The following is a 17978-nucleotide window of genomic DNA, read 5'->3' on the forward strand; positions in this document are numbered from 1 at the left end:
CGTTAGATGGCAGGGTCTTTCTCGACACCTCCAGTGCTGGGAAACACCCGTCTAAATGCACTTGACACGGGACTCTGTTTAATTTCTGTAAAATCACGGCCAGAGAGTGCATATGTCTTTAAAAGTCTGATGTATGTTGCTATAAGCTCCTGGAGAAGAAGAAATACGACCAGGTCAAGTCGGAAATCATTTGGTGGAGTTGGCTAAGTATTTCCTGCATGTTAACAGCATAAATCTTCAGGAAATACGAAAGCTAATTCGAGGAATTCAGAATTAATGTGAAAAGACAGTAGATGAAGATGTCAAGAAAGGAAGGGAGGTTAAAGTTTTAATAATTTGATAATCTTTCATAAAGTAGCAAAAGCAACTTGTGATAACTTGGAGTATTTTATAGGATTGACAAACACAAGTCAGTCTTAATTGTGATTGTAGTTCTGATCAAGAGAACACTCCTCAGGTTTGGAGGATGTTAAACGTTTTTGAATCCTTTTCAGAGATTCGAATGGAACATTAACGGTGTGCAGGAAGAAACAAACGGGGATGTGCTGATCACATGTTGTCTGGTTTTCCAAAAGCAGATATGGGGAGTGGCTTGTTCCAGTCAGATAAGCAGTTTATATGTAGAACTTTTAAAGAAAGATGAAACTTGAATTTTTAATTACACTTTAAATCAGTGCAGATTTTATTACTAATGTGCCTTAAAACTGTCACTGGCCAATTTGTTGGTTTATGATTAGTTTTGTGCCGTAAAATGGTTGTTGCCTGTAATTAAAGTTTTATTATAATTGTGGTATTTACAACATACGAGAAGATAATTTCACCCATTGGGTCGGTGTTGTCGTTTGCCCTGCAAATCAAGCTTAGCCCCCACACCCTGTTATATTCTTCTTTTTCATTTGCTTATACTTTTTTAATAATATCTGAAATGATTTTTTATCTGATGTTTCAATAACAATTATGATAAAGTATTTCATGCCTAAATAACCCTCTGTTTGCAGACATTTATTTTGACCTTTCCCTTTTGCAACAGTAAAAGCAAAGTTGTTTTCTGAACTACTTCCCTTCTGTAATGTTTATTGTTTGTGTGTTTCTGTGCTGCAATGGTGAAAAAATATTCAATTGTGATAAAGCATTTCATGTTTAAATAACCCTCTGTTTGCAGACATTGGGGTGCAGGGAGGGGTGAGTGGGGATTGTTAGCAGCGCTGGGAGTTGGGGGTCTGGTGGGACAGAGTCGCCAGTGTCAGGTGCGCTGGACGGGGTTAGCAGGGTTGCGAAATGGGGAGGAAGCAGTGGCGCGGGAGCATTCAACAGTCTTAGGGGTGCAGGTTGGGTAGAGTAGTGTATGGAATGTTGAATGGGGTGGGCAGTGTGGGGGAGTGGGGGAGAACTGTTATGGGGAGGGGGGAGCTGTGTTGGAAAGTGGAAATGGGCAGTGTTGGGGAGTGGAAATGGGCAGTGTTGGGGAGTGGGGGTGAGCAATGTTGGGGAGTGGGGTGAGCAGTGTTGGGGAGTGGGGGTGGGCAGTGTGGGGGGGGGTGAGCAGTGTTGGGGAGTGGGGTGGGCAGTGTGGGGGAGTGGGGGGGTGAGCAGTGGAGTAGGGGGGTGAGCAGTGTGGGGGAGTGGGGGGTGAGCAGTGTTGGGGAGTGGGGGGTGGGCACTGTTGGGGAGTGGGCGGTGGGCAGTGTGGGGGAGTGGGGGGTGGGCAATGTTGGGGAGTGGGGGATGAGCAGTGTGGGGGAGTGTGGAGTGGGCAGTGTTGGGGAGTGGGGGTGGGCAATGTTGGGGAGTGGGGTTGAGCAGTGTTGGGGAGTGGGGGGTGGGCAGTGTGGGGGAGTGGGGGGTGGGCAGTGTGGGGGAGTGAGGTGTGAGCAGTGTTGAGGAGTGGGCAGTGTTGGGAAGTAGGGGGTGAGCAGTGTGGGGGAGTGGGGGGTGAGCAGTGTGGGGGAGTGGGGGGTGAGGGTGTGGGGGAGTGGGGGAGTGAGCAGTGTTGGGGAGTGCGGGATGAGCAGTGCGGGGGAATGGGGGGTGAGCAGTGTTGGGGAGTGGGGGGTGAGCAGTGTGGGGGGTGAGCAGTGTGGGGGAGTGGGGGGTGAGCAGTGTTGGGGAGTGGGGGGTGGGCAGTGTTGGGGAGTGGGGGGTGGGCAGTGTTGGGGAGTGGGGGGTGGGCAGTGTTGGGGAGTGGGGGGTGAGCAGTGTTGGGGAGTGGGGGGTGGGCAGTGTTGGGGAGTGGGGGGTGGGCAGTGTTGGGGAGTGGGGGGTGGGCAGTGTTGTGGAGTGGGGGTGGGCAGTGTGGGGAGTGGGGGTAGGCAGTGTGGGGGAGTTGGGGGGTGAGCTGTGTTGGGGAGTGGGGGTGAGCAGTTTTGGGGAGTGGGGGGTAGGCAGTGTGGGGGAGTGGGGGGTGAGCAGTTTTGGGGAGTGGGGGGTGGGCAGTATTGTGGAGTGGGGGTGAGCAGTGTTGGGGAGTGGGGGGTGAGCAGTGTGGGGGAGTGGGTAGTGGGCTGTGTTGGGGAGTGGGGGGTGAGCAGTGTTGGGGAGTGGGGGGTGGGCAATGTGGGGGAGTAGGGGGTGGGCAGTGTTGGGGAGTGGGGGGTGGGCAGTATTGTGGAGTGGGGGTGAGCAGTGTTGGGGAGTGGGGGGTGAGCAGTGTGGGGGAGTGGGGGGTGAGCAGTGTGGGGGAGTGGGGGGTGGGCAGTGTTCGGGAGTGGGGGGTGGGCAGTGTTGGGGAGTGGGGGTGGGCAGTGTGGGGGAGGGGGGTGGGCAGTGTGGAGGATGAGCAGTGTGGGGAGTGGGGGGGGTGAGCAGTGTTGGGGAGTTGCGGGTAGGCAGTGTGGGGGAGTGGGGGGGGTGAGCAGTGTTGGGGAGTGGGGGGTGAGCAGTGTTGGGGAGTGGGGGGTGAGCAGTGTTGGGGAGTGGGGGGTGAGCAGTGTTGGGGAGTGGGGGGTGGGCAGTGTTGGGGAGTGGGAGGTGAGCAGTGTTGGGGAGTGGGGGGTGAGCAGTGTTGGGGAGTGGGGGGTGAGCAGTGTTGGGGAGTGGGGGGTGGGCAGTGTGGGGGAGTGGGGGATGAGCAGTATGGGGAGTGGGGGGTGGGCAGTGTTCGGGAGTGGGGGGTGGGCAGTGTGGTGGAGTGGGGGGTGAGCAGTGTTGGGGAGTGGGGGTTGGGCAATGTTGGGGAGTGGGGTGGGCAGTGTGGGGGAGTGCGGGGTGGGCAGTGTTGGGGAGTGGGGGTGGGCAGTGATGGGGAGTGGGGGGTGAGCAGTGTTGGGAAGTGGGGGTTGGGCAATGTTGGGGAGTGGGGTGGGCACTGTTGAGGAGTGGGGGGTGGGCAGTGTTGGGGAGTGGGGGGTGGGTAGTGTTGGGGAGTGGGGGGTGAGCAGTGTGGGGGAGTGGGAGGGTGGGCAGTGTTGGGGAGTGGGGGTGGGCAGTGTTGGGGAGTGGGGGGGGCTGTGTTGGGGAGTGGGGGGTGGGCAGTGTTGGGGAGTGGGGGGTGGGTAGTGTTGGGGAGTGGGGGGTGAGCAGTGTGGGGGAGTGGGGGGTGGGCAGTGTTGGGGAGTGGGGGTTGGGCAGTGTTGGGGAGTGGGGGCGGGCTGTGTTGTGGAGTGGGGGGTGAGCAGTGTTGGGGAGTGGAGTGAGCATTGTTAGGGGTTGGGGAGTGGGCTGCGTAACGGTTGCTGGATGTGTTGGGCAGTGTTGCTCCCAGTTAATAAACAGTACAGTATTCTGGACTTTATTAATTGGGGTGTAAATACAAGAACAAGGATGTTATAGAACAAGGATGTTATGCTGAACTTATATAAGGCACTAGTTAAATGCCAGCTAGAGTATTGTTTACAGTTCTGGGCTCCACACTAGGGTATGGATGTGTACGTGTTGGAGAGAGTGCAGAAGAGTTTAACAAGAATGGTTCCAGGGATGAGAAATTTCAGTTGTGAGGATGAATTGGGAGGTTTGGACTGTTCTCATGGGAGAGAAGTACGCTAAGTGAGGATTTGACAGAGATATTCAAAATTATGATGGGGCTGGACAGGGTAGGTAGGGAGAAACTGTTCCCACTCATAAATGGATCAAGAACAAGACGGCACAGATTTAAAGTTATTTGCAAACAAAGCAAATGTGATGTGAAAAAAAAAGACTTTTTCGCACAAGTTGTTTGGGTTTGGAATGCATTGCCTGGAAGTGTGGAGGAGGCAGGTTCAACCGAGGCATTCATTGGATGATTATTTGAAAAGAAACAATGCAGAAGGGTACAAGGAAAAGGCAGGGAATGGGCCAAAATCAAAATCATAATGCTTATTTGGAGAGCCTGTGCAGATATGATGGGCTGAATGGCCTCCTTCTGCATCGTAACACTTCTGTGATTCTGTGAATGAATAAGCAGAAGTTGTGTGGCAGTGTGAGACTGTTGTAGTTGTGTCACTTTTAAAGTGGCGAACAATAGATCCTCAGCGGAATTCTCCGTCGGCTGCATACTCCGCTCCGCCGGCAACGCATGCATGTGCACGGAATGGGAATTCTCATTGGCTAGCTGCTGGAACGGAGAATCCCGCTGCGGGTGGGGGGAGCACCAAAACGGAAACCGGGGCTGGTGGGCCGGAGAATCCCGCTACCTGTACTGGTATGACAATATAAATGGTCAGGCATTCGCTTCTGAACATATTGTAGATTTATTCACCTGCATTTGTGCCATTGCTTGGAGTACATACATTTAGATAATACATATCTTTATAAAATTCTGACATTTTTACAAGCATAAGTTTCAGAAAGAGAGTGGTTAGCATTTCAAATTGTTTTGGCACAGATATGTTGAGGCATAGGGTGCGATTTACTGTCCACTTCCTGGTGGAATCAGAACGGAACACAGCCAGTAGATTCCGGGAGAGGGCTCTCCCGGGATTCCCGACAGTCGTTACACCATGTGAGATCTAATGAGACCTCGCGAGACCTCGCGATCTAGATCCTGCCTACAATGGGCGGGAGCCAGACTCGCATGGCTAAAAGAGCTTAAAAGCTCACTTAGCTGTCCTGCCGTCGGATTGAACGGCCAACAGACATCTACTGGCCTCACTGAGGAGACCCCAGCTGGGTGTAGTTTAGCACTGGTCCCCACAAACGGAGACTTTTGGCACTTGGCGGAGGGGGGAGAGGGGGATTCCTCCCAAACAATTGTGGGCTCCCAGGTGGCTGGCATCTGGCCCGGCTGGCACCCTGACACTGCCATCTGGGCATCCTGGCAGTGTGTCCAGCAGGCACTGCCATGGTGCCAGGCTGGCATTTTCCCTCACCGGGGATTGGGCCCAAAGGTTCACTGCCGACATGTGGTAGGGTGCGGAGGGGCTCAATAGGTGAGTTGGGGTGGTCTGAGTGTTGTATTGGGAAGGGGGTTGAGAGATCATGGTGCCATTTTTACTTCCTGAACCATGGAGCTCCTCAGTGCTGGATATGGTTGAGTGCAGCTTTTAGCAGGGCATTCCCTGCCCGGGCCAGATATTCGTTCCCAGCCTCGAATCCCACCCTGAACAGACTCTTCTTTTGGTAAACTTGCACCCAGAGTCTATAAATTACTTTTATTTTTAAATAGAGAAATACTTGAAAAAGAGGAATATTAAAGTATGCAGAGAGAAAAGGCAAATGAGAATAGAGCAATGGCTCTTGCAGCGAAGATCTTTGCTAAAGTTCCTGTTTGTGTCTCCAACAATTTAGGTTACCTTGCTCACAACTTGCCTCACTTTGGTTATTATTTATTTATTCATTTAATAAATTTAAACCCAATTATTTTTTTTTCCAATTAAGCAGCAATTTAGCATGACCAATCCACCTACCCTGCACATCTTTGGGTTGTGAGGGTGAAACCCACGCAGACATGGGGGAGTTGCCTTGCTTTATTTATAAAATCTTAATCATCACCTTTTCAGAATGTGTTTGGAGAGAAACTGAGGGAAAAAAGCTGTTCAAATGCTCATTTTAAAGTTATGATATTTGGCTTCTTCCTGTTATTTTCAGGGATTTGTGAGTCCAATCAAGAGGCTGGTATTTCCCAAGAACCGGAGGCAGCAGGACAGAAGCAGTGTATACAGGAGACCTCTCCATTCTATCCCTCTCTTCCCTCCAGATTACCTGATAGATCCGGAGATCTTGCTACACGATTATCTTGAGAAGGAGGTCAAAGTAAGTTTGGTTTGATAACCTAATATCTCTTGGCACATCGGTTACTGGATAAATGATTGACTTGTTAATAGTTTACTTGGATTGAAAATAATGATAACAGATTAGGAGGAAATTGGGACTAGAATAGACAGTTCCAGTTGAAGAGTTGACTTTGTCAAAGACCCGATGAACTGACCTGTCTTCACCCTGTGCTGTAATTTATGTGATCCGATGTAGGAAATCCAATCTGTAGAGTCAATGTCAACAAGAATTTAGAATCCCCAGTTTATTCACTGTAACTGTTGACTCCGTTACTGGTTGTGAGGCCATAAAATGTGATACAAGATACAACGGTGTGAGCAAAATCCATAATGCAACAAATAAATGGATAAATAGATATATAAAAAATGTAAACATTTGTGAGGGGATTGAATTAGAAAGAAGCAAATGCCGGAAGGAATTGGATTAGAACTGGGTTAAGCACCAAGAACAAATAGCCTCCTATATGACAAAATTCTGTGATTCTATATTTTCTTTTGTAATTTATATATTTAACAATAACAATTTGAAAGAGGTGATATATTTGGGCAGCACGGTAGCATGGTGGTTAGCATAAATGCTTCACAGCTCCAGGGTCCCAGGTTCGGTTCCCGGCTGGGTCACTGTCTGTGCGGAGTCTGCACGTCCTCCCTGTATGTGCGTGGGTTTCCTCCGGGTGCTCCGGTTTCCTCCCACAGTCCAAAGATGTGCGGGTTAGGTGGATTGGCCATGCTAAATTGCCCGTAGTGTCCTAAAAAGTAAGGTTAAGGGGGGGGGGGGGGGGTTGTTGGGTTACGGGTATAGGGTGGATACATGGGTTTGAGTAGGGTGATCATTGCTCGGCACAACATCGAGGGCCAAAGGGCCTGTTCTGTGCTGTACTGTTCTATGTTTTTTGTTCTATATGTTGAGGTTTGATATTGAACTGTGTATATGCAAAGGAAATTCCTATTAAGGGTGTGGTATATGTTCATAGAATTTACAGTGCAGAAGGAGGCCATTTGGCCCATTGAGTCTGCACCGGCTCTTGGAAAGAGCACCCTTCCCAACCGCACACCTCCACCCTATTTCCCATAACCCAGTAACCCCACCCAACACTAAGGGCAATTTATTATGGCCAATCCACCGAACCTGCACACGGGGAGAACGTGCAGACTCCGCGCAGACAGTGACCCAAGCCGGGAATCGAACGTAGGACCCTGGAGCTGTGAAGCAATTGTGCTAATCGCTATGCTGCCCAGTATATAGTACAGTTTGTTGTTGGATTGCGCAATATATGGTGGGATTTGTTATTGAAAGCTGTGGTTTGTGGTGAAATTTACTGTAGCAGTAGGCTATACAGTCATACGGGGGGGGGGGGGGGGGGGGGGTGATAAACTCCATCCTCCATGGTGTTGTTATGGGAGCGGCATTTTCAGAACCCCAAAATGTCATGGAGTTCAACCAATCTCTCCCTTTAAAGTATTGTTGCTTTTGAAGCACACGGCTTGGTCTCCAGGTGTGGTATTACAATTATGGACACGTGGGTTTTTAAACACAAAACAATGTTTATTCCATGAATTTAACTTAACCTTTTTAAATAAACATTGAATCACTTACCACCCCTTACTCCAAAGATAACCCCAAAAATAATACAACACTAAATAATCCCTCAAAATGTTACTTCAAACCTCCAAAAGACTTAACACCTTTAAACAGAAACACATCAGATTAAAGACATTACTATTATGAGTTTAAATCACCCAAATGATTCAGAGATAGTCTTTTCTAGCAGAGATCACCGCAGATCTAGCTCACTGCAAACACAGACTCACCCAAGCTCTTTACCTCAAAACTGAAACCAAAACACTACAAAATGGCTGAGCTAAAAACCCAGCTCTACCCACACTCTGACATCACCTCAGCAATATGAGCTGTTTCATTTCATAAAGGTACATTGCTTAAACATCCATTTCTTAAAGGTACACTCACATGACAGTGCCTACTGGTCTCGGACTGCATGACATGTGACTGTAGACACTGAAGGGTCCCTCTCCAAGGACACCTGGCTATGAACATAGCCACAGTAGAAGAGCAGTCAGGTTGGATGAACCCCCTCACCCACCCTCTGCCTGGACCTGTTAATGGCCAACTTGGCCAGGCCCAGGAGCAGGCTCATAAGTAGGTCCTCCTTACTCTCGCCCTTCTCGCTCTCTCCCTCCTTGCTCTCTCCCTCCTTACTCTATCCCTTTTCACTCTCACCCTACCCCCTCCCCCCCACCTCCTCAATACCAGGTGTATCCCCTATTGATATATGTTCATAGACAATTACTACACATCACCTGTTTCTTTTAACTGGAACAATGTAATGGTGTTAAGATGGTTTAAATGTAATTTGTTATTATGAAGTGGTTTTAATGTAAAACAAAAAACTGGTCATATAATGTCGATGTAGTGTTGGCCGCAATTGGCCGTCAGGCTGTCTGTGTGGAGTCTGCACATTCTCCCAGTGCCTGTGTGGGTTTTCTCCCACAAAATCCCAAAAGATGTGCTGTTAGGTGAATTGGACATTCTGAATCCTCCCTCAGAGTACCCAAAGAGGCTCCGGAATGTGGCGACGAGGGAATTTTCACAGTGATTTGCAGTGTTAATGTAAGCTTACTTGTGACAATAATAAAGATTATTACACTCAGCTGCACCATCTCACCATGTCAGGAACGATTTAAATATCAAAAGCTGGCTCGGCAAAATCATAATCCATTCCGGATCAGAAGCTCACACCGGCGTCTAATTAGATTCACAATCGGACGTAAATGACATGCCGCTGGTGACTGGCACTTCATTCGGGTGTTCAAGGCACGTTCAGCTATTGTGTGGCACTCGTGGCTGCTCCAACTCCATGCCAGGCTGCACAGGCAAGACCAGCGGGAACTCTAGTGGGGTTCAGAGGCATGGATCTCTATTCCAGTGCAGCGGTAACACCTGTGTAGGATGAAGGACAAAAGACTTGACTGGAGGGGGCAAGATGGCATGGTGTTGTCACACAAGAGAGAGGCAAGAGAAGGGGCTGGAGGACCAAGGGCTTGACTGGGAGGGAAGACTGTGGAAGGGTGCATGACGTGGGGGTGGGGGGAAAATGTTCTCAGTGCCAGGAATGAGAAGACATTTTTGTGGCAAAGCACATAATGGCTGAGTTTGGAAAGACTGACCTTGTCCCAGTCCAGGAAGGCGGGGAGGGGAGCCTATCAGTTCTGTGTCAGTTGTATCCAGCATGGTTTACTCAGATCACAGTGACCCCCTCACACACTTTGGTCCTGGGGGTTTCTGGCCTCACACTGAGCCGCGCATGACACAGCCACAGTCAGGGGGGGTGCATCTGCAGACTATAGACTATAGATGGGAAAGAGGTAACCCAGAGGTGACATGGGGTGGGGAAGGGGTTTCTCTAGGTGAAAGTTCAGTAGACCTCAAGATGGTGAGAGGACAGGTCAACATGGGACATAGGGACATCATCATCAAAGAGTTCAGGGGCAGAGCAGGGATATCCATGGCCATGACTATGGGATCCAGGATTAGAGGGGAATGAAGGAGAGTGATGGAGGGTCGGGAACCTGAGAATGATGCTCCTCACGGGCAATGGGAGGGTCGAAGCTGGTCTGGAAGTAGAACTTCAGCACCACAATTTTCCAACTTGAATGCATGGCGCAGTTGAAAAAGGAAGTATGAAAACATTCTGCAGGGAAGAGCTCTCAGTGCTTGTGGGAGGAGTCGACCACTGCAATTGTGGGCTGGTTGACGTGGCACCCTTCCAAATTCCAAATTTCCACATGAAGAAGAAGACACATCTGAGACACATTAGGAACATTCCAAACCCAATTGAGAGAATCTGGATGAAATAAAAGCAAAATACTGCAGATGCTGTAAATCTGAAATAAAAACAAAAAAGTGCTGGATAAACTCAACAGATCTGACAGCATCTGTGGAGTGAGAAAGACACGGTGAGATTGATTTTCTGTCCTCCCCACAGCGATGGGAGGTGCCCTGTCATTGGCCGGCAGTAGGTTCTTCTGCCCCCATCGCTGTCAATGGGATTACCCATTGAATCCACACCATACCGGCGGGAAACCCGCAGCAGGGGTGTGGCACCGAAAGATCCCGCCCAAAGTTAATGTTTAGAGTCCACTCACCCTTCTTCAAAACTGAAAAGGGATAGAAATGTGATAAATTAGATCCTTGGAGAGGGAAGAGGGAAAGTCAGTGCTCAAGCTAAGGAGAGGTTGACAAAGATGCCATGATCATCAGACAAGGGGTTGTTAATGGTGCCACTAGGTACTGAAGAGTGTTAAAAATCGCAAAGATAGGGGGCTGGATTCTCCCCTACCCGGCGGGGCGAGGGGTCCTGGCGGGATAGAGTGGCGTGAATCACTCCAACGTCGGGCCGCCCCAAAGGTGCGGATTTCTCCACACCTTTAGGGGTCAAGCCTAACCTTGAGGGGCTAGGCCTGCGCCGGATTGGTTGGTGCCCCGTCGGCCGGCGGGAAAGGCCTTTGGCGCCATGCCAGCCGGGGCCGTAGGGACTTCGCCGGCCGGTGGAAGTCCACGCATGCGCCGGAGCGTCAGCGGCTGCGGACGTCATTCCCGCGCATGCGCAGGGGAGGGGGTCACTTCCACAACGGCCATCGTGAAGGCTATGGCCAACGCGGAAGCAAACGAGTGCCCCCACGGCACAGGCCCGCCCACCAATCGGTGGGCCCCGATCGCGGGCCAGGGGCTGGACTCTCCGACCACCCGCCGGGTCGGAGAATCGCCAGGGCGCGGCGAGAATCCCGCCCTGCAGTCTCCCGAAGTCGCCGGCACCAGAGATTCGGCAGGGGCGGGAATCGCGCCGCGCCTGTCGGCAGGCACCCCCCCCCCCGGCGATTCTCCGGCCCGTGATGGGCCGAAGTCCCGCTGCTGTAATGCCGATCCCGCCGGCATGAATCAAAACACCTCCTTTACCGGCGGGACTGGCGGCGGAGCGGGGGCGCGGGGCGATCTGGCCCCGGGGGGGGGGGGGGGGTGCCCCCACGGTGGCCTGGCCCGCGATCGGGGCCCACCGCTCGGCGGGAGGGTCTGTGCCGTGGGGGCACTCTTTTTCTTCCGCGCTGGCCATAGCCTTCACGATGGCCGACGCGGAAGTGACCCCACTCCATGGTTCACGCCACTCCATCCCGCCGGGACCCTCCGCCCCGCCGGGTAGGGGAGAATCTAGCTCAAGGCTGCAGTCTTGACAGTGTCCTGCCTGAGGTTTCCAGTGAATGGCAGAACTCATGCACCTGTCCAAAACAGTTGTTGCAGTATTGTCTGCTAAGGGGTGGTGGGGTCATAGCACTTCAGGTGATCCTGAAGGCTGTAATAGCAGTGCTAAGTGGGGATGAAGCGGTTAGAATTGAAGTAACCTATTGGCGCTGCTATCAATTCCCCAGTCAGCAACAGGAAGATGACCTTTGAAAGCTGATGCCTAGTTATGTCTCTTTCCAATGTTCTTACAGAGAAATTTCAGAGGGAAAGATATGTGGATCAGCTAAGATGTGGAGATGCCGGCGTTGGACTGGGGTGAGCACAGTAAGAAGTCTTACAACACCAGGTTAAAGTCCAACAGGTTTGTTTCAAACACGAGCTTTCGGAGCAGGGCTCCGAACCAGCATTCACCTGAAGAAGGAGCCGTGCTCCGAAAGCTCGTGTTTGAAACAAACCTGTTGGACTTTAACCTGGTGTTGTAAGACTTCTTACTGTGGATCAGCTAATGCAGTGATCATCTGAGGATTGGTTAGCTCAGTTGGCTTGGTGGCTGGTTCAGGATGCAAAGCAGTGCTAACAACGTGGGTTCAATTCCCATACCGGCTGAGGTTATTCATGAAGGCCCTGCCTTCTCAACCTTGTCCCTCGCCTGAGGTGTTGTGACCCTCAGGTTAAATTGCCAGCAGTCAGCTCTCCAAGGGGAGAATAGTCCATGGTCCTCTGGGGCTGTGGCAACATTTACATTGTACAGACAATAAGTGCCATGCTGGGTAAAAGGAAAAGGGATGGGAAAGGAGCAGTGCAGTCATCTTCAGAACCCAGAAGCTGAGGCTGACAGAGCCATTGAATAGAGACGTCTGACCAGACAAAGGGTGGGCAGAGGAAGCTTCTCATACCTCGAGATGAGCGTGAGACAGTGCTATCGACGCCTCCATATATCTAGGGATCTGGTGGCTGACATTTGCCATAGTGGCATAGAGTTGATGTCGCTAATGGGCTAATAATCCAAGGACCCAAAGTAATTTCCTGGGAGCCTGGATTTGAAATCCAGTGCAGCAGATGATGGAATGTGAATTCATTAAAAAAATCTGAATTAAAATGTTGACTTGCCCCAACACAATCCCAGCCTTTCCTTCCATGGCCACTGTCCCTTGTTGTTTAGTTTAGCTCCCACTGAGCCCCGATCTTTGTTATATTAACGCATTCTGCTATTTTACTGTTTGCCACTATTAGCACTGTTCAGTCATTAATGGCATAATTGTCTTAAGTCCATGACACAGTTGCCAATCTCTTCTTTGCGTTGACCTATCCCTGTCCTTCTATTCTGCCCCACCCCCTCTACCTGCCTTTATCGATGTCATAGAATCTACAGTGCTGAAGGAGGCCACCCGGCCCATTGAGTCTGCACCGGCCCTCGGAAAGAACACCCCACACAAGCCCACGCCTCCACCCCATCCCCACAAACCAGCAACCCCCACCCAACCTCTTTGGACACAGGGCAATTCATCATGGCCAATCCACCTAACCTGCACATCTTTGGATTGTGGGAGGAAACCGGAGCACCCGGACGAAACCCTCGCAGACACGGGGAGAACGTGCAGACTCCACACAGACAGTGACCCAGTGGGGAATCGAACCTGGGCCCCTGGAGCTGTGAAGCAACTGTGCTAACCACCATGCTGCCCTTGACAACTATATAATTCATTACATTCCTGCCCCTCTTTGGTTCTGTGGAAGTTTCGTATGGACTTGAAACGTTACTTTGTAGGTCTGTCCATTGATGCTGCCAGACCTGCTGAGATTATCCAGCATTGTCTGTTTTTATTATCGTCTAATAAGCCTTGTTTTAACTGTTTGTAAACTAATCAGTAAACTGAAGGTCAAAACATTTGAACATTTCCACAAAACATGTCTGCTCCATCTCCTCACGAACCAATGACTGAAGCCTTTTTAAAAAAATAATAGAGTACCCAATTATTTTTTTCCCAATTAAGGGGCAATGTGGCGTAGCCAATCTACCTACCCTGCACATCTTTTGGGTTGTGGGGGTGAGACCTACGTAGACACGGGGCGTATGTGCAAATTCTACATGGACAGTGACCCGGGGCAGGGATCGAACCTGGGTCCTCAGTACCGTGCTAACCACAGCACCACCATGCTGCCCGGACTGACTGAAGCCTGTTAATTAGGCAGGAAGCTGTGTTGCTCACAGTTGAGGGGGGCGATTCTCCGAGCCCCGCGCCGGGCCGGATAATCGCCGCAACCACGCCACGACGCCTCGCGCCGGCGTGCGATTCTCCGAGGTGTGGAGAATCGGCTCCATTTATGCCGCCGCGTTTGGCATGGCGCTGGCCGCAGGCCGCTGGAATCAGCGGGAATATGACAGAGTCCCTCTGCCACTGTCCACCTCTGGTCACTGCCGGCAGGAACTCTGGGCGAACGGTCAGGGGGCGGCCTGTGGGGTGGGGGAGGGGAGCTCCTTCACCGTGGAGGGGGGCCTCCGATGGGGTCTGGCCCGCGATCGGGGCACACCTATTGGCGGGCTGGCCACTCCCACCCCCGGACTACTTTCTTGGCATGGCTGGCCCCTGAACACCGACTCCATGTTGAGTCGGTGCCAGCGCGCTAAACAAGTCCTCCGTGCATGTGCAGGTTGACGCGGCCCAACTGCGCATGAGGGGGTTGGCGCGGCGCCCATTTGGCACCGCGAAAGGAGGCTGGAGCGGCATGAACCAGGGCCAGAATCGGTTGTACCAGGGCCCGGTTCGCGCCATCATGAAACACGACGGCGTTCACGACGCGCGAACACTTGGGCTCCAAATTGGAGAATCGCCCCCAAGATGTTTTTGTGTGAGTTTTTCTTTCACAAAGATCAATTCATCGCGTGATTCTCCACTACCCGGCGGGGCGGGGGGTCCAGGTGTAGCACCACTCCGGCGTCGGGCCTCCCCAAAGGTGCGGAATTCTCCGCACCTTTGGGAACCAAACCCTCACATTGAGGGGCTAGGCCTGTGCCGGAGTGGTTGGCACCACGCCGACTGCTGCCAAAACCGGCACAACGGCCTTTGACACCCGCCGGCCGGTGTCGGGGTTGGCCGAAAGGCCGCTGCCGCTGACGTCACCACCGACGCATGCGCGCTGGGGAATTCTCTTCCGCCTCTGCCATGGTGGAATTGTCAATTTGTCTAATTGGCGAAATTCTCCGACCCCCGCAGGGTCGTAGAATCACCTGAATCATCATGGTGGAGGCCATGGCGGCGGCGGAAGAAAACGAGTGCCCCCACGGCACTGGCCTGCCCGCCGATCGGTGGGCCCCGATCGCAGGCCTGGCCACCGTGGGGGCACCCCCCCGGGGTCCGATCACCCTGCGCCCCCCCCAGGACTCCGGGGGCCCGCTCGCGCCACCGATCCTGGCGCCACCAAAGGTGGTTCAAACCACGGCGGCGGGAGAGACCTCCCAGCGGCGGGACATCGGCCCATCGCGGGCCGGAGAATCGCCGCAGGGGGCTCGCCGCTCGGCGCGGCGCAATTCCCGCCCCCACCAATTCCCGGGTGGCGGAGAATTTCTGCCACGGCGGGGGCGGGATTTTCGGCGGCCACGGGCGATTCTACGACCCTGCGGGGGGTCGGAGAATTTCGCCAATTAGACAAATTGACAAACTTAACAAGATAAAGCGGGCAGATCACATAGGTATTTGGTGGTCGGCATGAGGAAGATGGGCCATAGGGCGTCATTCTGTGCTGTGGAACTCTATGACTCTCGATGACATTTTGAGTACGATGCAACGGAAACATTTCTGGCAGGTCTGGCAGTGTGTTTCTCGACTTCCCCGTGGCAACATGTGGCCCATATTCAACGGCACTACGCGCCAAAAATAAGCCACCATGAGATTCCGTCATTACTGGCTGTCTCGCCATCTGATTCGCTGGATTCGTGTCTTTTAAATGATCCATCACCCCTCACTCCCAGGAAACACACAAGCACAGCAGCGCGCAGACCAGCCCATTGCTTTGGCGATGCCGATCTGGCCAGGCTTCTCGATGCTGTGAATGAGAGGCAGGCCACCCTGTTTCTCCAAAGGGGTTGGAGGAGCAGCAGCAGAGTCAGCAAGACAGCCTGAGAGGCAGTAACAGCGGCTGTCAGTACGGTCGGCATGACCAGGAGGACCACCGTATAAATGGCGGGAAATACGGATGTAAACGGAAATGCAACGAATGGGCGCACAAATGGGTGTAATTTTTTTTAAATTAAGGGGCAATTTAGCATGGCAAATCCACCTACCCTGCACATCTTTGGGTTGTGGGGATGAAACCCACGGAGACATGGGGAGAATGTGCAAACCCCACACGGACAGTGACCCAGAGCCGGGTTCGAACCTGGGACCTCGGCACCATGAGGCAGCTGTGCTAACCACTTTGTCACTGTGCTGCCCCCAAATGGGTGTAATTGTGACTGTAACATGCATTGCCTTAGAAATCTCCACTTAGGATAGAATCATAGAATTCCTACAGTGCAGAAGGAGGTCATTCCGCCCATCGAGTCTGCACTGACCCTCTGAAAGAGCACCCTACCTAGGCCCACTCCCCTGTCCAACCAGACCTGTCCCTGTAACCCCATAAACTAACCTGTACATATTTAGACACTAAGTGGCAATTCAGCATGGTCAATCTACCTAACCTGCGCATCTTTGGACTGTGGAAGGAAATCGGAGCACCCGGAGGAAACCCACGTAGAAATAGCGAGAATGTACCAACTCCACTCAGTCAGTTACCCAAGGCTGGAATCGAACCCGGGTCCCTGACGCTGTGAGGTAACAGTGCTAACCACTGTGCCACCGTGCTGCCCCAATTAATTACTCCCCCTCAGAAAATTCCATTCCAGAGTGTGCAACACCACTGAACTCACGCTCTAATTCTCAGAATTAGTTGATGATCATGAACCATTTTTGGGTATCAGAATATATATCATTGCCGGGGCCTGTAAAGTGGATTATTATGATCATTCCCAGTTTTATAACATTTTACATTTAATGAATCTGTCATATAAATATTTTATAGTTATGATAAATGTTCTGCTTGCAATATAATTCAAATCTGTATTCATGACCCTTTTCCGTTGCAGGCGATCAATAATGTTTCTTATCTGTGTGGCATTCTGTAGACAGGGATCACATCATATTTAGCAAATTAGAAAAACAAAAATCAGATTGACACCTGGATAACGTCATTCTATATTCTACACTGTGATCTTGGATCATTCCAGTGATTGCAAAGTGTCATCTTGGCTGATACTATATTGGAAATGGATGTTTTATTTATTGCGAAACCAAGGCCAAGGTTACACTGTGTTCCAGCTTGGGGCTGTGAAGAAAGTTACGGCTGGGATGCAGGAAGGATGAACATGTAGGGAAGTATATTTGAAAGTCTGGAGGTGAGGGAAATTCAGGCAGAGCATTGACTAAAGATATTGTTGGCATAGGGAGATAGTAGATAACGATAACATCGACAGGTTGAAGATGAGGAATGAATGAAGAAGCATGTATCAGTTTAGTTTAGCGGGAGCCAATGACTGATTAATGATGGGTCAGTCTTCCTGCTGGCTAATGGCGTCAATTCCATTTGCATTCGTTTCATCTCAAGAATGCTCATTAAAACTGCTAAAACTGCTAAAACTGCATGCACAAGGCTGTTTTCAGCTCACAAGAGACTGCAGGGTGAGGGGAACACTGCCATAATGCTGCATTGGTAATAATGCGCTCTTCACCACTCTGCCAGAGCAGACTCGTTCCTGCCCTCCAACTCCATGCCAAACTTTTCTTCATAAACATCATTGTGCTGCTAGACCCATGGACCCTCCTGTGTCACCATCTCGGGTCAGTGCTGTGCCTGGGTTAAGGAGCACAAGGGTCTCCTTCCCCTGGTGCCACACACCAGTCTCTACCTTGACAGCACTGTTCTGCGGCACTCATGCAGACACCACTACCAAGGTCCGAAGTTCGACCAGGAGTGGAGTGCGATGTGAGACCAGTGCGGGGGGGAGATGATCTGACAAAGACAAAGGGAGAAATGTGGAAGTGGGTTGTGGAAGCTGGGATGGGGAGAGGTCGAGGACCTATGATGGCAGACAGAGGGGCAAGGAGGTGGGTGAAGAAGATGAACAATGGAGGGAAGGCTAAGGAGTGGGAAGCTGGACCCCAACAAGGCTGCATGAAAAACTCACAAACAAAGCGTTCAAAAAAAACCACATGACTTACTGGAAGGGGTTGCTCAAAGACTCAAGATGCGGTGGGTAGAGGTCCAAGTTGGGTATGACCGCCTTTCAGGTGATGGCTCGGTGGAAAACATGGTAGAATTGAGGAATTGACTTCCTTTTGAGTTTGCTAGCCTTTTCCCTCTGCGATGCTGACATCCTGCACGGTCTGGTGAAGACAGGTGTGGTGGAGAGAGTGATATGAGTGTGTGCTGGACTGGTATTTAAATATGGCATCAGGACCTTTGAACCTGCCAGCTGACGGCCGGCAGACAATATGCACTTA

At 51.4% G+C, this 17978-nt stretch overlaps 1 protein-coding gene across 1 annotated transcript in view; it reads left to right on the forward strand.

Annotated features, from left to right (window-relative positions):
- Window positions 1-17978, forward strand: part of ccm2l (CCM2 like scaffold protein) — a 66066-nt gene that overhangs the window by 15609 nt on the left and 32479 nt on the right. The window contains exon 2 of the mRNA XM_038803379.1: window positions 6001-6165. Within this exon, the coding sequence (XP_038659307.1) occupies window positions 6001-6165 (165 nt within the window). The remainder of the gene's footprint in view (window positions 1-6000; window positions 6166-17978) is intronic.

The sequence above is a fragment of the Scyliorhinus canicula genome, chromosome 7 (assembly GCF_902713615.1).
Source record: "Scyliorhinus canicula chromosome 7, sScyCan1.1, whole genome shotgun sequence".
In the NCBI taxonomy this organism is placed as follows: domain Eukaryota; kingdom Metazoa; phylum Chordata; class Chondrichthyes; order Carcharhiniformes; family Scyliorhinidae; genus Scyliorhinus; species Scyliorhinus canicula.